General features: G+C 42.3%; 1 protein-coding gene across 9 annotated transcripts in view; it reads right to left on the bottom strand.

Moving 5' to 3' along the window:
* Nucleotides 1-22,904, bottom strand: part of STAU1 (staufen double-stranded RNA binding protein 1) — a 55,801-nt gene that overhangs the window by 17,959 nt on the left and 14,938 nt on the right. For 3 of the 9 annotated variants that reach the window (XM_044262866.1, XM_044262868.1, XM_044262871.1), the window contains exons 3-8: nucleotides 20,279-20,567; nucleotides 18,385-18,509; nucleotides 15,166-15,370; nucleotides 12,905-13,043; nucleotides 10,861-11,047; nucleotides 759-857 (exon numbers count right to left, since the gene is read on the bottom strand). In XM_044262866.1, coding sequence (XP_044118801.1) covers nucleotides 759-857; nucleotides 10,861-11,047; nucleotides 12,905-13,043; nucleotides 15,166-15,370; nucleotides 18,385-18,509; nucleotides 20,279-20,483 — 960 coding nt within the window. In that variant the 5' untranslated portion in view covers nucleotides 20,484-20,567. Of the gene's footprint in view, nucleotides 1-758; nucleotides 858-10,860; nucleotides 11,048-12,904; nucleotides 13,044-15,165; nucleotides 15,371-18,384; nucleotides 18,510-20,278; nucleotides 20,568-22,904 lie in introns of those variants that run through there. The other 6 variants (XM_044262869.1, XM_044262870.1, XM_044262872.1 and 3 more) reach the window with 4 other exon arrangements.

The raw sequence follows: 22,904 nt of genomic DNA, 5'->3' as shown, positions 1-22,904 counted from the left end.
TCTCTCTACCCCTTGCCCACTGTCCCCGCCCTCCCTCACTCTCTCTCAAAAAACAAAACAAAACAAAACAAAACAAACACCTCTGAAAGACCAAAGAATTGATAAAGATATCTGCATGTACACTGAAACACAACCTTGCATAACCAAGTGTGGAAACCAAAAGGATCTGCAAAGAATTCGCCATGTGTCAGACCATTACGCAAAACTTACTAACCTCCCTCACCTGCCCCATGTAACTGGACCCACTGGGTCTTTGAAGGAAACACGTACTAAATGTATCTTTGTTTTCCACTTTGAACTAACAACCCATTAGTTATGGTTTTTAAGACTGTAAGGTCTCCAACACGAAATGAAGTTATTAGAGAGGTGACTTATAGGGCAAATGCTGGACAAGGACGAAACCGATGCCCTGTTACCTCCGGCAATTCCTGGGGACTAAAGAAGATGAACGTTTTGGGGGTAACAGAGTCTTTGAGAGTTTTATGAGAATAATGGACCCTCTCCAGAAAACACATGGGAACACAAACACAATCTTCTTCAAAACCATGCTGAGAGGCTCACAGACCTACCAGGACCATCCAGGGACTGCAGCCCTGAAGAAGAGAATACTGCTTTGCTAAATATAAAATCTGAGTCTTTAAACCTGAAGGTTCACAGGTTTGTGATGATAATCCCAATGTTATTTAGGATAAAAATCATCCCAATGATGAATGCCAACAGTATTTTACAGTAGAGTCCTACATCTGAAGCAAGCTTACCTCAAAATTCACAGGCAAGTTCCGTTTAAGTGCAATCTCAAACACTTGACTTATTTCCGATTTATTGAGATTTTCTTCTTCTGATTCTCTTCCATTCACCTAAAGAAAAAATAACTGTTTAGTAGTTAACCCTTACGAAAAACTGTCAACATCCCAGCTATGATAACCACCCTTAAGCACTGAACCATGGCTTCACGAAGTGAGTGCTACCCCAGGGAGCGAGACCACCTGTGTGCCAGGTGGCAGTGAATTTAAAGGTTAAAAAAAAAAAAAAGTATTATTTCACACTTGGGTCAGCTTGTACCTCGTAAATTCACCATAAACAACCCCACACCTAACAGACTCGGGGGTATGAATCAGCCTCATCGTGGCCCGACCACACTTGCCCACAGCTGCTCGGGAAGAGCGACGACTCCCAAAGCCTTCCTTGAGGCCTGGCAAGCCACATTTTGGAAAATGTCAGAATACAGACAGCTGTGTAGGACATGACAAGTTCAAATAGAAGTCTCTCCATCTAAGTATGCAGGTTTCTCATTTAGACATAAGTCCCTGGAAACCCACTTTTTAAAAGGAAAAAAAAAAAAAAAAAAGGATGCGATGGAAATTACGAAATTGTGTACAAAATCTTGTCCTCGCTGCTGCTGGCAAAAATGCAAGTGCAGGGCGCCTGGGTGGCTCAGTTGGTTAAGCAACTGCCTTCGGCTAAGGTCATGATCCTGGAGTCCTAGGATCAAGTCCCACATCAGGCTCCCAGGTCCAAGGGGAGTCTGCTCCTCCCTCTGACCTTCTCCCCTCTCATGCTCTCTCTCACTGTCTCTCTCTCTCAAAGAAATAAATAAAATCTTAAAAAAAATGCAAGTGCAAACTAATCAAGTCCGCTCAACAAAGGCTGAGACTCTCTAACAAGGTTCATTTACAGTCCTCCAGCCCGGGCTGGGATGAGGGAGGGCGGAGCTCTCCGTGGTGCAAGCTGTGAACTGCCCTCTCCAGGGCGGCAGCGAAAACAAGAATCCAGAGGAGTTCAGGAAGAGCAATGCCCCCTCCCTGCAAATCGTGGCAAGAGAGCTGCATTTTTCTTCATATTATTGCGATTCTTTTATCAGAGAATTTGTAAAATCCTATTTCCAAAACTAGAACTTTCTGAAAGAACCCATGGCTAAAACTGCAGAATAGGCAAAATGCAGGACTATCCAGGGTTTTATTGGTTGTGCATTTCTATACCTTCATCAGATAGATCTTACACCTCAACAGATCAATTATTTCACACTATAAGGAAAAAAGAAAGCCTCTTAAGTTGAAAATATTAATACCATCAAGAATATAATCCTAAACCAGTGAATTCATCCCAAACACTCTCTACTGATCTCTCCCGCCATGATGACGGCATTCTCTTTCTAGTTGGATTCTACTTCGCCCTCTGCCTGGTCAGAACTATTTGCATAGCATTTCTGGTGTCTTTACTAACTTAAAGATACTTTTATTCTTGTTTAAATCGCAAGCAGAAAGAGGGCCTGACTTTTTATGAGAACATCTTTAAAGCAGAAATCTTCAAGCAAGATGACTTAGAGCTCCGTGGAGGTTTGATTTAAACAAGTTTTAAACTTAAAACAAGCAAACAAAAAACCACCCTGTATTTTAGTATTTCAACAAATGGTGCTTAGAAAAATGGATTTCCATATGCAAACAACAAAAACAAAATTTTAAAAAACCACCTTACACCATATATAAAAATTACCTCAAAATGGATGAAGGCCTAACATAAGGACTAAAATCATAAAACTCTTGGAAGAAAATATCAGGAAAAAGCTTCATGATGCTGGATGTGGCAGTGACTTCTTGGATAGCGGACAGAAAACAGGCAACAAAAGAAAAAGGCGATAAACTGAACTGTATCAAAATCAAACACTTTTGTGCATCAAAAGACACTCTCAAGAAAGTAAAGACGACCCCCAGATAGGAGAAAGTATGTGCAAATCATAGATCTGATGAAAAATTAATATCCAGAATATACCAACAACCCAACGACAAACAATCCAGTTTGAAAATGTTGGGAAAGGACTTGAATAGACATTTTCTGAAGAAGGCAGAAATGAGTACATGAAGAAAGCCAATGAAGAAAGCCAATGAGTACATGAGCTCAGCATCATTCATCATTAGGGAAATGCAAGTCAAAGCCACAATGAGACACCACTATGCACTCCCCCCCCTTAAGTATGGCCACAGAAAACAGCAAGTGTTAGCGAGCCGATGGAGCAGTGGGGATCCCAGGGCATTCCTGGTGGGAATATAAAATGGCCCAGCCTCTGTGCAAAATTGTGGTGGTTCCTCAAAAAGTTAAACATAGATTTACAGAATAATCCAGCAATTACATGAGCAGATACGTACTCAAAAGAACTAAAAGTAGGGACACAAACAGGTATTGGGACGCCTATGTTTATAGCAGCATTATTCAAGTAGCCAAAAAGTGAAAACAACCCAACATCCAACAACAGATGAATGGATACGCAAAATGTGGAACGGTCACACAACGGAGTATTACTTAGCCTTAAAAAGAAAGGAAATGCTGAGACATGTTACAACATGGATGGACCTTGAAAACATGATAAATGAAATAAGCCTGACAACTAAAGATGAATATCCACTTATATTAGGTATCTAGAACGGGCAAGCGCACAGAGACAGAAGTAGAATAGATGTTCTGGGGTGTGGGGGATGGAGGGAAAGTTACTGTTTAAGGCACACAGAGTTCCAACGTGAGAGGATAAAAAGAAGTTCTAGAAATGAGCAGTAGTGACAGCTGTGCATCACTGAGAATACATTCAGGGCCGCAGAACTGTGCACTTCAAGAATGGTTATAATGGCAACCTTTATGTTTATCTTTGAAAAGCAACTAAAAAAAGTATGTCCCGTACCAAATATTAACACACTAGAGACTGTCAACACATTAACTTATGCTAACAAGTTAGGTCATTTTTGTGCACAATTCAGGTTTTGGACAGCTGTTTACTCGAAGGATATCCAGTGGTTTTTAAGCAGATAAGCTGTTAAAACAAAGGTTGCAATCGGATGCTGAGTAACTGTTCATGAAACCAGAACAAAAATTGGAAATAAACTGGGTGCTGAGGCTAAAATAAGACTTCAGCCACCGTGCGTGTACTCCGATTTTCAAATCTGTTGTTCATTTTACCAGCCCAATTAGTTTTAGCTTTTAATTACGACTTATTTCAAACATTCAGAGAAGTTAAAAGATAAATAATGTAACAGGCAGGGGCGCCTGGGTGGCTCAGTGGGTTAAAGCCTCTGCCTTCGGCTCGGGTCATGATCCCAGAGTCCTGGGATCAAGGCCCTCATCCAGCTCTCTGCTCAGCAAGGAGCCTGCTTCCTCCTCTCTCTCTGCCTGCCTCTGCCTACTTGTGATCTCTGTCAAATAAATAAATAAAGTCTTTAAAAATAATAATAATAATGTAACAGGCAACTGTGCTGGATTGAACAAATGTCCCAATATTAAGAACTACTGACATGAAATCTTAATTTTTTTAAGGAAAACAATGAAGCGCCTCTCACTCTCCTTTCCACGCCAGACTTACTCATGGTTTTTAAATGGGTATATTGCTTTCAGCCATGTTTTTTTCAAGGCTGAAAACAATATATGGTATGATTCTGTGTTCTGAAAATTCACATATATCATTATCACTATGATTACCTTCCCAAATATTATAAAATTCAAACTTGGAAGTTTATGCTAATCAAATGCTACTCTCCTATTTTATACACTGAGCTTCCACATAAGCCTGATGGAAAACAACAATCCACTGCACAAACCTGAACTGTAAGCCAGTGTTTCTTAACAGCAGCAGCAGCAGGACCCCTTGGGAGCTCCGCAAAGACAGACAGACGCTCACTAGATTCCTACTCCAGATGAAGGAACTTACATTTTTTTCAGGTAGGGCTTAAAGATTCATTCTATTTATACTACTCCCCCCCCCAAAGACTCCAGCTGATTTTACAACAGAGTGGAGATTCACTGCTCTAAGCCATTGTTTCTCAAGGAATTTCAATAGGGACAAAGCGGCCAGTAAAATAAAAATGCAAAACAAGAAACAAAGATATACATTTACTTGGAAGTGAGAATATGCTGCTCTTTTTACATAATTTTGATATTATCTGGAGTGAACATGTTGCAATGGGAAAGCAGCAAAATGAGTCAAAAACAAATCCACAAATACCATTCCCAGTAAAATGGGGAAAGTGTAGTGGAGCCTTAGTCTTACCTTCATGAAGTGGGAATTACTGTTAACATCAATTCCATAGTGTATGGTTCAGCAATAAAATCTAGGCAACATTAAGAAAAGAAAAAAACACTCTGAACCATGCTTAACCCTCAGCATGCCAGAAAAAAATAGTCATCTCACCATTTACTATCTGGCTCCAACGGACTCTTTATTTTTCTATATTTAGTGATTCTACAAATAACATACAGAATAAAAGGACAAGAATCTTTTCCTTAGAGATTTTAACAAGAAATAAAACAGCAGGGCACCTGGGTGGAGCGGGACACCTGGGTGGCTCAGTCAGTTAGGGACAAGACTTCTGAATCTGGCTCAGGTCAAGGGGCAGAGGCCCACACTGGGCATTGCACTGGGCAGGGAGTCTATTTGAGATTTTCTCTCCCCCTCTGCCCTCCCCCTACCTCACACCCCGACTTGGTCTCTGTAAAATAAATAAATAAATGTACAAAGAAGAAGAAGAAGAAAAGGAAGAAGAAATTAAAATAGCAAATCCAAGTTTCTATTCTAGGTTTGTAGTCTGGAAGGCATTTATGTACCCCAAATGGGCACAGTCCTTTAAATGCAGCTAATGGCTCATCACCCAGCACGTCTGAACCTAGAGCACACCCCACCTGCAGCAATGCCATTTTCCAAATCCATTCCCAGTGACTTCTAGCTTATCATGACTTCTGACTCTTCCGGTAGTGGTATCATCAGAACACACTACTTGTGAAACTGACTCATAACTGTATCGAAGAGAGAACTGCTATCTTCTTTGCTCCCTAACTACCAAATGCTTTCATTTTTAGATCTGTGAACCCTCAAAGGAGGATCTAATGAGTTTTTTCATGGTCTTAAGATCTATATCCTCCCAATGATCTTTGTACACACACCTCCTTTTGCATTTGTCCACTTATTTTGTGGATAGTAAGTGGTGAGAAATAAATTCTGGTAGCCAAATATCACAAAAATTGAAAGAATGCTGTTACACACACTTTTTAAAAAGTCAAAACAGGATGTTCCCGATTCTTGTCACAAAATAATGTGTGACAATGTCCTTTCTATTGAATGGCAGAAGAGAATACACATTTCCTTTTCATACACCATAAAAACATACTGTCCACTCGCCGATCCTTCAGTTTGGGAGAGCTTATCTAAGATGCCGTCTGAAGATTCACTGTCTGAGATTTGCTTAAACTCTCGAACCCACCATCACCACCGGAGTCTAGGGCATGTTCTCACTGGTCTAATAACGGGAAGGTCTTCCTCTGTCATCTTTCTTCCTTTTGCCATTAGAGGCAAAGAAAAATTCTGCCTTCGCACCTGAGTTCAAGGAAAGCTAAGAGCACAGGAAAAAGTTGGGGTCTCCAGTCTTCAGCATCTTCTGGGCAGGAGGCGCCACAGCGGGCAGTGCAGCAGGCACAGCAATGGCGATGCAATGAGGAGCATCTCCCTGCTGCGGCGGCCGGCCCGGGCCGGCATCGTCTCTCCATGTCCTTGCATCTGAGTCTTGCTCAGCATGTTTAGGAACGGATGACGGAGAGTGCTGAAATGATACGTAGGAGGACAAACAGCAGCAGGCCTCACTCAAGACAAAGGAAAACTTAGATTCCCTAAGGTGAAGATTTACAAAAGTGTCCAAAGGACCTACGTGCTCAGTGTTTAAGACAGAATGGATTCTATTCTACTTAAAAAAGTAAATATGTTTTCTCTCTTTGTTCTTTGTAAGATCTCCAGAAAAGAATATAAGTCACACAGCTCAAAAATGAAAATTGGGTCCAACAGACCAGAAGAACAATAAAAATCGAAGTCTCCAATTTTCAATTTTAGTTTAAGCCCCACCTAAATACGTCCCTGGCCCAAGTGAACACAAGACTCAAAACCAGAAGAGCTATATGTATTTATTTTTACACAAGTACTATTTTTTTAAAAAAAGGTACAGTTTTTTTTTTTGAAATCTGACTCCTACCACCACCACCAAGAGAAACTACTTTTAAAACTTGATGCAGCCTTCAAGACAGAAACTATGTGCAACCAAACATATACACAGGCACACATACATGCACACAGAAGGCACTTCTACTGACTTAAACACAAATAGGATCACACTATCTACAAAATTACAGCTCTCAGGTTCTTAATCCCCTTCCTACCCTTAGAGCGTGGGCCTCGTTTCATGCCTACGTGTACAGATCTACCACACCCTGCCGACACGAAGCTAGCTCCTGTTTTGTCTATTACAAATACTGTAGCTATTAGCCATCTTGCTCCTAGCAGCTCACACACTGAATAAGTCATTCCTTATTACCATAAACCTTAGATTTAAGAACAAACAAAAACCAAAAAGCATATTCCTAACGCAGGACATTTACACAGGCTGCTGCCATTCTTCTGCTTCTGTCTGGTCTCTGCTTCAATGCCGCTTCCTCAGAGAGAACTTCTCTGAACACATCACCGTCACTCCAATTTAAAGGAGACATCTGGGGTGCCTGGGCGGTGTAGTCGGTTAGGTGTCTGACTCCTGGTTTCAGCTGAGGTCATGATCTCGGGGTCACAGGATCGAGCCCCACATTGGACTCTACATTCAGCACAGAGTCCACTTGAAATGCTCTTTCCCTCTCTCTGTGCCCCTCTGGTTCATGCGCGCGCACTCTCTCTCTCTCAAATAATAAATAAATAAGACATCTGACACTCTCATAATACTTGCTACTTCCCACCCTAGCACCCACTGCACCCTGACGATTCTAACGTTAACATTTGTCAGCTGTTCAATGAAACCCCACCAGGGAAGTGATACAGCTGTGGTTTTTTCCCTCAGGGCCTAGCACGATGCCTATCGTCCAGGGACCTGACCGTATCTGCCTTGTAGGCAGAAACTGCTGTCTTTATTAGCCATGTTCTAGAGAACATGAATTGATCCAACACACAATTACATGCCCTACAAATCGTCAACAGCAAAACGAGCAATTTGCTTAAATTTATAATTTCCAACCCTGGCAGGCCACGGGCAAACACAATGCTCACACGCTGTTGGCAGAGGTCGAAAATGATACCATCTTTCTAGTGGGGAATGGGGCCATCTACACTGCCATGCATTCCCACTCAGGTCCGGCTCATAAAAACAGTCTCAGACTTGCACAAAGATTTAACTACAACAGTGTTCTTCACTACCAATTTTCTAACACTCTGTAGCCATTAAAAAGTGCTCAGATGTCAGCTGAGTTTGCGTCCTCCCAGGAATTATAAGTAACAGGCATGACAATGTATTCATGATAAGCAGTTCTGTGGAAAAAAGTGGTTACCATCCTGTATCACCCCACTTTGGTTAAATAGATGCATGTATTTACTTAAATATGCAGTGACATCCACCAAAATGTTTAATTTTTAAATTTTTATGGTTCACATGCATTAACTGTAAGTAAACCAACTTAAAGATACCTTTTTTAAAAAATATTTTATTTATTTGAGAGAGAGAGCACAAGCAGAGGGAGCAGCAGGCAAAGTGAGAGGGAGAAAGCAGGCCCCTTGTGGGGCAGGGAGCCAGGCATGGGTTTGACCCCAGGACCCTGGGATCACAACCCAAACTGAAGGCAGATGCTTAACGAACTGAGGCGCCCAGGTGCCCCTGAAGATACCTTCTAAAATTGTCCCCCTTGGGGCACGTGGGACTCCAACTCTTGATTTCAGCTCAGGTAATGATCTCAGGACTCTAAGATCGAGTCCTGAGATCAAGGCCCAAGTTGGGCTCCGTACTAGGTGTGCGGCCTACTTGGGATTTTCTCTCTCTCGTTCCCTCTCCCTTTGCCCCTCCCAGGTCACCTGCGCGTACGCTTTCTTTCTCTTAAAATTAATTAATTAATTAATTAAAACAAAAATGTCTCTCTTTGCGTCCTACTACCCACCCACCCAGGAGGCCTGGTAAATCACTGAGGCTAAGTGTTTCATTAATCAGCACAAAGGAAGTCTCATCGGACTCAGTGATTCTAGTTTCTGCAGCACTGGTTACGCCAGTCTCAGCCATTCTGAAGGGCACTGTCTCTATCTCAAACCATAGAGAACTAGAACAGGGGCTCGAGGAGATTGACCATTACTCTCAGCAAAGCTCTGTCCACATGCCAGATGAGCCCGTGAAGCTCAGCTCAGGAGAGCGCGTCCCCTCCCCCTCCGCCCCGTCAGGCGGGAGCTGACCCCGCTGCTCCAGGGCCGCGGGGTCCGACTGGAGACATCCAACGGGTACCTGCCCTCTTCAACAATACGGGGAGAACTTCTAAGCAGGATTCAAAGTGGGGTGGCCGGCTGAGGGGGAAGCACTGAGAATACCTAGGACCAGGGGTTCCCAAACCCTGATCGAGCTGTAGAGCTACTCCAAGAGCACATTTAAAAAGGAAAAGAAAAAAGAAAAAAAGAAAAAAAGAAAGAAAAGCAAAAGACAGACTCCTATTAGAATCATGTGGGCTGGACCAAGGAATTTTTTTTTTAAACTTCTCAAGTGGTTCTGAAGCAGACAGCCCACATACCAGTGTGCAGCGATCGTTTAACAACTGCTGGCTACGAAAACCTGAGAAATCACTACCCCATCTGACTCCAATTACATTAGCACCAAAGTGAAGTCAAAAAATGCAAAGCCTCCAAAATGACTCAGATTATACTACCTACTGCCTCTGACAAAGCTCACGAGTGAGAAGCTTGTCCCTTTAACTCCATGAAATCACCCTCTTCTAAATTACAGTCCCTTCTTTTACTTGGTCCTCAGTGGACCCTGGAAACAGATCATCTGTTTTAAAATGTGTGCCACACCATAAAGAAAAAGTCAGACTTTCTAAGGCTATGTTCCTATTCAGTCACAAGGCGTTACAGATTTTTAAAACCTGGCCCCCAAATTCTTTGACACTCTTCTCATCCAGAAGCAGGGTTCTTAACATTGTCAATGTTACTAAAAGCAACTGAATCTGTACATTTAAAACAGTTAAAACTGCTGAATTTATGCAGTGTGAATTTCATCTAATTAATAAAAAGGGAGGTTTCTGTATTTCCACCTTTTGAATCTGGACTCTGTGCCTCCTTGACCTGTAGAATATAGCAGAAGCAATGCTATGGGGATTTCTGGGCTTAGCCCTTAAGAAATTGGAAGCTGCTTCCTTTCCTGTCTTCTAGGATACTCGCTCTTAGAAGCCAGCACCATACCATGAGGATGGGGAAGCAGCCTCTGCTCAGGTTAACAGAGGAACAGAGGTACTTGGGCCAGAGCCCCTGCCGAGCGCCCAGCTGACGCCAGCACCAATTCCCAGACGAGTGAGGGAGTCATCTTGAAAATGGATGCTCTGGCGCCTGCGGAACCACCTCAGCCAAAGCTATGGGGAGCAGAGACCATCTCCCATGCAGAGCCCTGCCTAAACTGCAGATATGTGAGCAAAATAAATGCCAAGAGGTGTTAAGCCACTAGGTTTTGTAATGGTCTGTTATGCAGCAAGAGGTAACTAGCACTTCAACGTAACAGAGCAGCTGGTCAAAAAATGGCTGTAGAAAATTCTCTGAGCTGGTACCGTAAACTGCAGTCGATTCGGACACGCAAGATCTTTTGCACCGAAGAATTCATCCACACATGGGCTTCGCAATTCAACTGAGTCGCAATCTTTCCACCATGTTCACTCAAAACTATACCACGGAGGAAAAAAGCCATCTTTCTTGATAAACATTTTCTTAAGGGGGTGGGGGGGAGGACAGAAAGCTACAGAGCACAAAATCATGTACGCTACCGAACAGCAAACATTACAGACAGCTCTCAGTGCATCTTCTCAGAAAAAGCCCCCAAGAGGATGCCTCTCCCCACGCACCTGCTCGCCCAGCCGCCTCCCCTCCGGCCTCTCGGGCGGCGGCTCGCTCTGCAGGGTCCGCAAGGCTTTCGCAGCTGCGTCATGTTTTGCGGCCTGTCTTGTCTTGCCTTTCCCATTAAATTGCTGTCCTCCCACGGAAAGCTCAACTTGATAAAGTAAAGGTGGTACTGGAAATGGGTAAAAATACCTGAAAGTAAAAAGAGGGTTAACGGAGTTACAACCTTAGATTGTTAAGTCACCTGTATGTTCCTCCCTGGTAAATTCTGCGTCTTGCCCTCATCACTGGTCCTAAATCACATCAGGCTTCCTTGCCGTTAAGGACTCCTTCTCAGTACACACGGAGATTTCGTAGGCTTACACCGGATTAGAACTGGCACACAGGATGAGCAAATACTATTTAGGCAACAACCTTATGTTCCACAGAATGGACTAGCTTACAGATTACATGAGTTCAATTTGTAATGCTAAACCGAATTTACAAAATCTAAAATGAATTAGGCTTTGCCCGAGGTAGAAAACTTAACTTGCTCTTTCTCACATCTGAGAGTCACAGTTGCCTGTCTCCAGAAAAGGCTGGGAATTTTTTAACAAAAGTTTCTTGGGGGAGGCTGGGTGGCTCAGTGGGTTGGGGCCTCTGCCTTCGGCTCAGGTCATGATACTGCTGGAGTCCTGGGGTTGGGCCCCGCATCGGGCTCTCTGCTCAGCGGGGAGCCTGCTTCCTCCTCTCTTTCTGCCTGCCTCTCTGCCTACTTGTGATCTCTGTCTGTCAAACAAATAAATAAAATCTTTAAAAAAAAAAAAAAAGGTTTCTTGTTTTTTTTAGAAAGGCCCTCATTTCTGGAAACCCCAACCAGTCTCTACAGCCTGGCAGAGCCTGGCATCTCACATTTCAGAGCTTGTACTTTTTAAATGGCTTTGCCTCCATCCAAGTCAGGCAGGGCAAGAAGACTTCCATTCCGATCATCAGTCTATCCACTAACGTCTGGACTGCCAACAGGAGGTTTTTAATACGTGAAGCTTTCAGGGTTTCAATTAGTATTTTACTGCACCTGTACTCCAAGGCTATTACAAAGCACAGAAGCTCAAAGTCAAAAAGTACCCAATAAGCAATAATTAGCAAATTTAGGGGTGCCTGGGTGGCTCAGTCGGTTGGGCATCTGCCTTTGGCTCAGGTCATAGTCTTGGGGTCCTGGGACTGGATCCTGCATCAGGCTTCCCGCTCAGCGGGAAGTCTGCTTCTCCTCCCCCTATCTCTATCCCCCTCTTCTGTTCTCTCTCTCTCAAATAAATAAATAAAATCTTAAAAAAAAAACAAAAACAAAAACAAAAAAACCAGGGGGCGCCTGGGTGGCTCAGTGGGTTAAAGCCTCTGCCTTCGGCTCGGGTCATGATCCCAGGGTCTTGGGATTGAGCCCTGCATCGGGCTCTATGCTCAGCCGGGAGTCTGCTTCCCCCACCCCCCGCCCCGCCCCGCCTGCCTCTCTGCCTACTTATGATCTCTGTCAAATAAATAAATAAAATCTTAAAAAAAAAAAAAAAAAAAAGCAAATCTATGGGTGCAGAGAATTAGTGTTGTAGGAATCATGCTCAAATTAACAAAGCATTTAAAAAGGAGATCTTTAACCACATTTTCTCAGGTCAGAGCCACACTGCTAGTGAGGAATACGCTCAGGCCCTTGCTAGAGATAGTTTTTGTTTTTAAGGATTTTATTTATTCATTTGCAAGAGAGGGAGACAGAGATAGAGAGCATAGGCAGGGGAGAGCCAGAGGGAGGGGGAAAAGCAAATTCCCTGCTGAGCTGGGAGCCTGACATGGGGCTCAATCCCAGGATCTGGGAATCATGACCTGAGCTGAAGGCAGAGGCTTAACCATCTGAGCCACCTAGGCGCCCCTAGTAAAAAGTACCAGCACAATTAAGACTGACTTTAACATTTGGCAAGCCTACAGACGACCAAATAATGATGTGCTCCACAATCTACAGATTTTATTCTTCTGTGGCAAATATGAGCTACATTTTCACCTGTATTTAAAACAGATACATACCTCGGGGGATAAGCACCTCCTCTCATGTTGTAGTTGTAGGTGGACTGCATCCGAGAGTATGGGTCGACAGGCTTGTACATGGGTTTTTTTCCCAGTCTCATGCACAGTGCATTTAGCTCTACCGTAGGGGTTATGCTTTCTGCAACACAGAATCAACACACAGAATTGGCTGTTTTCTGACACGAGAATGACTGTCACTAAAATCAGAAAGAACAGCATGCTTTCTACTAACTGGACTCATAATGCATTTCATGAAAGGATCTAAGTACTTCACTGCTAGGCATCAGGTCAGGAAATCCAAGAATCTGCTGCGATTTCTAGATATTAATACACAGTCAACAGCACAAAATACACCGTAAGGGCTACCAGAGGGGCAACAACTAGCATAAGATGTTATCAGTGAAAGCCACTCATTCCAGTTATTAGAAATCAGTTCTAGTGCACATCAAAATCCACGATTAAAAAAAATTCCTTATGACTGTCCAGATCATTTTACTGTTTGGGAATCCTTATCCAATAAAACTCTGACTGTACTGACTTGCTGGGTTATTGCCTTACACTTAGAAGTAGGTTTATGCACACTATTTCACAGAATGATGCACGTATTAAATACTAACTGGATGCAAAGCACTGTGCTTAAGGGGATACAATTCTTGCCCCAGAGGATTCAAATAACACAAACACTCTCAAAAATTACTACACAACAGGATATGTGTGCTATAAGGAAAGATGTGGAATCACTGAGGAAGAGACAAGTAAATTGTATCTGGAGAAGACAGATGAGGGTCGCAAAATATTCAGGTATTTCCAATCTCGGTATTTACATTGGGATTTGACCTGTGAGAATACTTGTAGGAAAATGAGTTCTGTTGCCATATAAACAAGAGCAAGTAAAGTTATCTCAGAATTATCAACTGTAGGGGCGCCTGGGTGGCTCAGTGGGTTAGGCAGCTGCCTTCGGCTCAGGTCATGATCTCAGGGTCCTGGGATCGAGTCCCGCATTGGGCTCTCTGCTCAGCAGGGAGCCTGCTTCCTCCTCTCTCTCTCTCTGCCTGCCTCTCTGCCTACTTGTGATCTCTCTCTGTCAAATAAATAAAATAAAATCTTAAAAAAAAAAAAAAAGAATTATCAACTGTAAAAATGCACACTGTTCACAGTCTAACTTTTTTTCCTCTCAGTTCATCCAGTTCATAAACCATAAAACACATGTAAAAAAGAAAACCCAGGCTGGAAAGAGTAGTGTCAGTGCACAATCACATGTGAAAACAACACTTTCACATCAAACACAGAACAACACTAGCAATGGCAAAGTTCAACTTAAATGCCCACAAAAATCCACTTTAATATGCCTCTTTAGGATGTATGTAGAGGAAAATAAAAAATGACTTGATTCTGTACTATAACTGGTGCAACTAAATTTAGTACATGAATCAAATCTATAAGGGTATCTTTGGGTTTGCAAAATCAGAGGGTCATAGAAGTAACCAGCTTCTCTCTTCCTAACATAAGAATTTTACTTTTTATATGATTCATACAGTTGCATTTTAATGTAACCTAAGTCATCTTAAGAGCAGTTCAGACCCAGAAAATTTACCTGCAGTAGAGAATGAATCTGAAAACACCACAAAGAAATTAAAAGCAACAAGAAAGGTGTGGCCAAGAGCCCTCTGATTTCTTCCTGTGTCCAAAGGGCCCGGGACGGCTTGGTGTGCCTGACAGGTCAGAGCCGCTCCCACCCACCGAGGTACGTCAGTGGTTCCTAAGCGTTTATCAGACGCTCTTCTCTACTGTCTTCTCCCAGCTTGGATCCCTTGTTTGAAGAGATACTATCTACTAAAAGTATTTAAGTAATAAATATTCAAGGTATTTTCTCATTCTGTTTAATGATCAGGAGACATGTAACCGACAATGAGGGTTTCTGATCAACGTCTTATAACTGGTATTTCCACACAGGGTTGAAGTGATTCCAGCTAAGGCCTACATGCTTGGCAATCAGTACAACCCTATCGAGGAACAAAAGATATTTTCGCGAAGCTTTTCTGAAACCTTGAAAATTGTTTGGTGACACCCCCCACCTCTCAGGACCTTCTTTCCAGATCCTCAGGAGTCACGGGACCAGAGATTGGGAACCAATGCTTTAGATTTTGAGTATGGTTAAGGATTCTGAAAAGGTAAGCGTTTGCCACTGGTAGTGTAGAAACTGTGCTTTCAAAGTCAACAAGTTAGTTAAGAAAGAATTCATATACATACTGTACGGGTACCTCTAAACACACTTTTGAAAGGAACCTGTCTTGGCCCACGCATAATACCTGGATTCCTTCCTTCGCTACGAAAAGGGCGGACTATGGGTTTAGGAAATTTTGTTCCTTCCAAAGCTTTGGCAGCAGCTGTGTGCTGGGCTTTTTTAATACTAGTTCCTTCAGCTTCCCAGTGCTGATCTCCAAGTGTTAGCTGTACTGTAAACACCTACAAATGAAAATTGTGAGCTCTCAATTCATGATACCTGATGTTGACTACAGTATGTCACTTGGACCTTGAACATTTCTTAGGGCCTTGGTTTAAAAGGCCTGATCATTATCTTGGCAATTTATCCCTTCATCCCCATTTTTTGTTGTTTTTATAAACATATATATATATAATTGACCAGCATTGAATAGCATTCTATGACAAAACTATGCTTTGAAAAATGGGGGTAAGCACAGAGATTAAGAAATGTTTCCCTACATATTAAATATTAGACACCGATTATTTGGAAGTCATCCAAATAGAAACTGTCTTCCAACTATTTCTCATGGAAGAAATACAGCAAACTTGATTAAGACACATAGTAGTATCTCATATAAATTTAGACATTTGTTTTGATGTTCTCATGAATGTGTGGTCTCTTGTATGAAAACACAATCCCAGAAGGACAAAAACTGGCATAAATTTGGGAATATCACCCAGGCTCTTAAAACGCTACCTTCTACTTTCCTAAGACTTTATTATTCAGACACTCCCTCCACCTTCAGAAGAAAATCTGATCCACAGCAAGCAAAGATCTAGAAACGTTTCTGAACTCAAGGAGGCATCCGACACAGCAAATTCTGTCTTCAGCAAATGCTGACAATGGCAAGTCTCTTTATTCCTTTTTAAGCATAAAGGTAACCCAAATACATATTCCATTCTTAAAATTAGGTTATGTTAATCCTATCAGAACTGAATTAATACTTGGTCAAAAAATATGACCCATCATACCACAGTGGTTCTCTAACTTTGGTGCTCATCCAGGAGGGCTGGTAAAATACACATGCCCAGGGATTTTGACTGAGGAGTAAGAGGGGAGACCAGAGCAAATGTATCTTTAGTAAACTCCCCTCATCATTCCGACGTACATGAAGTTTGAGACTCACTAGTGTGGAATTTAGCAAAACCAACTGGAGCTTTTATTTTTCTGCTTTTCTTTATCACTGGCTAGCACCCTGTTGCATCTACAAATAATCTACGTAAGAAACGCTGATGTGAATTCATCCACATCATCTGAAAATGTCCAGATCATTGAAACTGGGTGCCTAAAGGGATGGGTGCGACTTGCCTTCACAGCCGATTTTTCTTGTAGGTCTTAACTTCAGGATTCCCCCAGTATACAGCTTCCACTAAAGGGGAAAAATTAAAAAATCCTCATCCCACTGAACCCTTAGGGGGTCCCCTGAATTAAAGCTGCAGTTCACAAGGTTACTCATTTAGCACTGAGAGCACGGACTCAAACCCGCGGCTAGCCCGAGCAGCCAAAGAGCAGGTGCCCGCAGCGCTGAGCAATCCCCCGGGCAGTTCATGATCCTTTCATGGAAAGACACTGAGGGGAAAAAGCTAAAAAAACAAAGAGTTAATTTTATCAACAGTCTTGCCTTTCTCCAGCACTTTCCCCATCCGCGCTGTTGCCGCTCTCCTGCCTCCCACGTGGAGGGTTGGTAGCGAGGTTACAATCTAGGTTTTAATAGAATTGAAAGATATCACTCCACTGACTTTTTAAAGAGTCTAACAGTCACCTAGGAGGGAGTCACTTTTCCTCTTTCAGTAACTTGAAGGTTAAAAAATAAACGGGGGAGGGGCCAGTTACAGATTGAACACACAGCCAAATTACCTACAGTACCACTAAAGTTTAAATGATAAGTACATATTGCAAAAAGTACCAAAAACAGTTAATAAAGGGAATCCCAAAGTTAAGGTCCGCAAAAAAAATCCTGCAGCAGAAACAGAACAGTTATAGAAAATCACTAATTGCCTTCCAAAAGTAAAGAAACATTTCAAATATGATCATGCTTTAGAATGTTAAAACTAACTTCACCTGAGTAGAAATTTCTTTGTTTCTTAAATGCGTAATGATAATGACTACCATTTCTGAAGCACTCACTAACTGCCAGGCACTGTGCTCCACACTTTTAACATATAGTCTCTCATTTAATTCTCACAGTAGGCCTATTTGGGTAGGTATTATCCCCATTTTACAGAAGAGACTGAGGTTCCAAAAAAAGTAGTAGCTTGCCCAAGGTCACACAGCTAGAAGAAGCTGAGATTTACACCCAGATCTGTCTCACACCAAAGGGGACTCACCTAACCACACTTTGGTGCCTACTTAGGACTGTGGCTGATGTTACTTTTAGTCACACGAAATGGGAAACTTGATTCAAGGCTTGAGGTTTGCATGTCAAGAAAAATGAGGTATAAAGAGACCAATTAACTCATCCTTAATTATATTATCTTTACTGCAAAGCTAGGATCAGAAATAGGAGATCCGATTCCTTCTCTCTGATACCATACCCTCTCTCACACTGCAGCTGCAAAGATAAAGCCAGATATACACACATTTAAGTTCCAAGATTTACATTAGCAGAGATATCAAACAAGCTTCAAAGACTGAGGTCCTGAATAAAAAATAGTAAAAATTTAAATTACAGTCAGTCTTCCATTCTCTAAGGTATGGGGAAAGGCAAGGATAAGTGAAATCAGAGACTACCCAAAGGACTCCCTCTGAGACTAATTTCTAACCCTCATCTTCAAACCTTTTACCTGGATTGCTAACAAGTGGCGGAATGGATTTCCTGCTCCCCTCCACTCCCTGCCCGGTCTAAGGTACACGTGCAAACAAGCAGGAAAGGAGTCAGAGGCAGGCTATAGCCAGGAGGCCCAGAGCCTGGAAAATTCACAGGAAATCATTCACAGGTGCTTGGGAATTCTCTATTCAGAGTCCTAAACACAACCACACACTAACTGGAATTTTAAAAGCCATACATCCCAAAAAGAAGCATGTCTTTCCTTTGACCCATTCTGCAAGGATGAAGAGAAGTGACTTGCCAAAATCTAGACTTTTGCATCTCTGGAAGACAGCCTCAGTGGTTGGAAAGTACGTATTCTGAATCACAGCACCACTTGGAGCAACATAAAGACAGAAAACATTCCTGGTGGGTTATAAATGCACAAGCAGTATGGACAATATTTACCTTACAGTGAGCTGGACCTTGCTCACGCAAAAGCTTATACTCAGGCTGAATCTTGTTGAAACGGGCTAACTCATTCACAAGACACATTGGGGTTTTCTCTTTGGGGTGTGCCATGCTAGAAGGAACTGAAAAATAACGTCAGAGCAATAAAGTCAACTAGCAGTGTACAGTACTGCTGCTCTCCCGGGGATCAGAAGAGGGAACACAACGGTCTAAGGAGGCAGGGCAGCAGCGACGCCCAGCTGCAGACCGCGCTGGGCCGCCTGCCTGAAGGCATAGCTGGGGTCTGCTCTGAACCGGCCCAAGCCAGGGACCCCAGGAGAGCGTGTCTTCCAAAGAGAGAGAACCATGGCAGCAAGCAAGATTTGAAATCAGATGAAGCACTGTTATTATAACCAACCACGGGAACAACACGGAGGTCTTGTGAGCCCAGACACACTCGTTACCACAAGAGCCGTCAGCCCGACCCTGTCGGTGATTGCACAAAGCTCAACGTGCCAATGCCATTTCTCAAACAACGACTGTCGTGTTCCACACGGCTACCTTCTCGTTCCTGGGGCATCCCCTAGTCTTATCTCCAGAGGCTGCCATCCTCAGACTTTATCTACTTCTGAGACTTACACAAGTTAAATAAAATGGCCTTGGCAGGCAGGAGTTTTACAAAGTGAGTAGGATGTGGATATAAGAATACATTAGAAGAAAACGCAATAAATCCCAAAGGACTGAAACAGTCTGTGACATTTCCTTTGAAGATGGTCTCCAACAGCAAATTTGGGGAAAACTGAACGTGTTGGGTATTATGACAAGTCAAGATGGCTCTCTGGTGAGCCCGTCCAAGGAAGCCTAGAGGTAGGGTGAGAGATGCCATGCAGGTCAGAGGGGGAGAGCCAACACTCTAAGAACAGATTTATAAAGTAAAGGAAATGAGAAATGGAGGAGGAAATGCAAGGGAAATTGTCAAGCACAAGGGGCTGAAAGAATTTGTTAGAAGGTGACTCTGCTACGGAGACACCCACGCTGGCACCCCATGTAATCGGTTTTGCCACTCTGGGGAAGGGTTGGGAAGCTGAATATTGTTTTCAAGATTATTTATTTTTCAGGTGTTTCAAGTCTTTTCTCATCAACGAGCACATTTATTTATAAACTTTTTTTTTCTAAACTAATCTCTGCACCCAATGTGAGGCTCGAACTCACAACCCCAAGATCAAGGGTCGCGTGTTCTTCAGGCTGAGCCAGCCACAAGCCCCACCAACAAGCACATTTAGTTCATCTTTATTTTCCTAACAGTCAGATTTAAATGCTTCTGAACTTATTTCCTCTTCAAAAATCTGTGCTTCTTCGTTCAATTTCTAATTGGTCCTCACTGTGATTTCTGAACTACCTCTGAAATCACAACTTAAACATACTTGTTCAAAATAAAAATTAACAAATGCTAATGCACTACTCTCTTGCTTTCCGGTAAATACGGCTGTTCCCTTGCTTGGGATATAATCTTACAGACATTTAAAACAAGGGCTTACACATACAAGAATTCTTTGTCAGTTCTGGGAAATAATTTAAAAAGCAGAATTTTTCCATACAACAATACAAATCCAAAGTGGTATTTACTGTTCAATCCTTTCTGCTGGCCACCACTTTATAATAAGCTAGGTTTTATAGTTCAGTTTTCAATTCCCTTTCTTAACACTTTGAAATGATCTGTCAACTCAGGCTTCCGACAAACCAGCATACACCCGATGTTTTACATCTGGAATAAAGCAGCATGGGTGTAAATATTTTCTTCTGCTTCGTGAAGGTAATGTGAGAGCTCCCTACATCTCCAATCTACTTATCAGATCAAAAAACAGGGTAAGAAAACATTTGAAAAAGAAGACACTTGGATTCATACGCTTACCTGCAGCTGCACTGGTGGGTGTAAGAGATGCAGAGGGTAAAGCAGAGTTTTGAATAGGTCTACCTGCATTTTCAGAGGGCAGAGAGCTAGCAGTAGAAGGAATACTCATCAAAGGCTGGGAGAGAAGAGACTGGTTCTTGTTCAGTATTTGGCTCCCTGAGAGAGCAGCAGATGGGTTCTGAACTTGCACTTGAACTTGAGACATGGTCACTTTCAACAAAAGTGAACAACTGCAGGTAAACAGCTTTCAGTGCAGGTTAATTCAGTGCTATGAAGTCTAAAGTTCTACCTAAAAGTTGTAAGGGAAAGAAAATAAAAAGGTAAATTATAGAGGAGATATGTAATTGCCAATATTCAGTCAAAACTGGCATCACCTACTCAAGAATGAAAATAGTCCCATTGAGCTTGTAGCTCCGCGGATGTATTAGAGGTGGGTTTCCTCTCGGTACACAGTGAGGTCTCTGGCCTTGTGATTTTCTGATACTGCTTTAAATGACTTGCAATAACCATCTGTTCTGCATTATTTCTTTTAAAAAGAGCATCAGTAGAGTTTAATGATATTCATGGTTGAATATTAAGAATTACAAACTACAGCCTATGTTCAAAATGGCCAATTAAAAAAATAGGAAGAGGCTTTCCATAACTACATGGGATACAGTAAAGATTGCTGGCCTCGAAAGTATCAGAAGCTGAAAGCGCACTGGATTCCTGAGACCATTAATGGGTGAATGTCACCACTGTTTCCACCAAAGGGCCATGTGCTCAGACTGGCACCCTTACAGTTTTCCTTTAGACTGACTGAAGAAAGACAGAAATTTCTCACTTTTGTTGTTTCTTTTTCCTTATGACAGTAAAAGATCTTTTTCCAATGAGGTTTGTTGAGATGCTCTCATTAGTTACACGCCCCAAACAAAATTTGCATCTACATTAACATGCAGGATCCTGAGAAATTATTTGAATAGTAAAGAACATTCTACAGGGTTTTCATGATTAAAAGCGAAAGTGGAGAAGATGAAGAAGAGAGGAACAGATTTGACTGGTAATTTCACTGGTGCGGCTGGAGAGTGGAACCCAGGGAGCAGAGGAGACAGTTTACTTCATCTTCTAAGTTCCAAAGGCATTATTTCTAAATACACTTAAATTTCTTCGTAAGTCAAAAATAAGGACAACTCTGCTTATGTTCAGGGTCATCCTTCAAAAAGCTGAAAATGTTTAAGCAAGTCAAGAGTACCCCCAAAATAACCAATAGCCACAAAGAGTAGAGAAAGATAACCAAAACAGAAACCAGCAAACAAATCAGAAGTTCTATGACAGGGGCGCCTGGGTGGCTCAGGCATTAAGCGCCTGCCTTCGGCTCAGGTCATGATCCCAGGGTCCTGGGATCAAACCCCACATTGGGCTCCCTGCTCAGCAGGAAGCCTGCTTCTCCCTCTCCCAATCCCCCTGCTTGTGTTCTCTCTCTCACTGTCAAATAAATAAATAAAATCCTAAAAAAAAAAAGTTCTATGACAGAGTAATTGTTACTTAATTTTTGATAAAGTCTCAGAATAATTTTTAATTAAAACTGGACCTTTAGAAAGAGATGAACGACCAGAGCAATTCAGCTGCTTGGGGAGTTCTGGCACACTTTCTCTTGCTGAGAGCAGAAAGAACTGCAAAACTAAAAACAACAACAAGCCAAACACCTCAGCTCAAACATGACTTTGGTTAGAGAGACAGAGCATCACCTTATTCAGCAAAATCCCCCACACCGCAGCTGTTCCTTGTTCACTTCTGGAGTCAACACAAAGGAACAGTGGAGATCCACTAAAGACTAGATAACTGCCCTGGTGGACAGGTTGCCAACATCAGGAAACAACTCCAGAACCATCCAGAAATCAGCTAGGACCTTGTTTCATTGTTTTGATGTCCTTCAGCTGCCAAAATAGAAATATTTCTCTCTCAATGGCCCCCAAAACCTCCTGTACTCCCTTCTTCCCTCTCTTTCTAAACTGTCTTGAGGGCATTTTTCTACCAAAAAAAAAAACCCAAAACCATTTACAGTGTACTCACAACTTCACATCACCAACCTCTAGTAAGTCAAAAAATAAGCCAAAAATAAAGTGTCTGCCCCCAGGGCCTACCTGCATCCCTAAAGCAGCAACCCAATCCTGCCCTGGGCGCCTCTAAGAGTATGAGACTGAATGAATGACCTATATTTAGAAAGGGTGGGGCTCAAGGAGATCTTTTTTGGCTAATGCTGCCTACAGCAGGCCCACAGCCAGCATTTCCAGTCACAGACATAAATACACAGATTTTCCAGAAGCTGAAAAGGGAACAAATGGCCTTTAATTAAGACTGCCCCAAAAATGTTACCTTCAGTTCACCTGGAGTTCTGTCTGTATAACTAGTTGAAACAAGGAGTTCAAAACTGCAAGTAAAGACTTTCTAAAACCCTAATAAGGCTGTACAGGTCTTTAAATTTCTAGCGCTCACCATAACCAATACCCAAAATTCAACAAACAGTACCCATTAGCACATGAATGCTCCCATGTGTCTTTAAGCCTGAAAAGAGAATCTACTGCAGTGATTCTCAAGTGGGGACAATTCAGTTCTTCAAAGACTGCTCTGGATACATTACTTGGTT

This window comes from Neovison vison, chromosome 8 (assembly GCF_020171115.1).
Source record: "Neovison vison isolate M4711 chromosome 8, ASM_NN_V1, whole genome shotgun sequence".
NCBI lineage: Eukaryota > Metazoa > Chordata > Mammalia > Carnivora > Mustelidae > Neogale > Neogale vison.
This window is presented reverse-complemented; position numbering and strand designations above follow the sequence as displayed.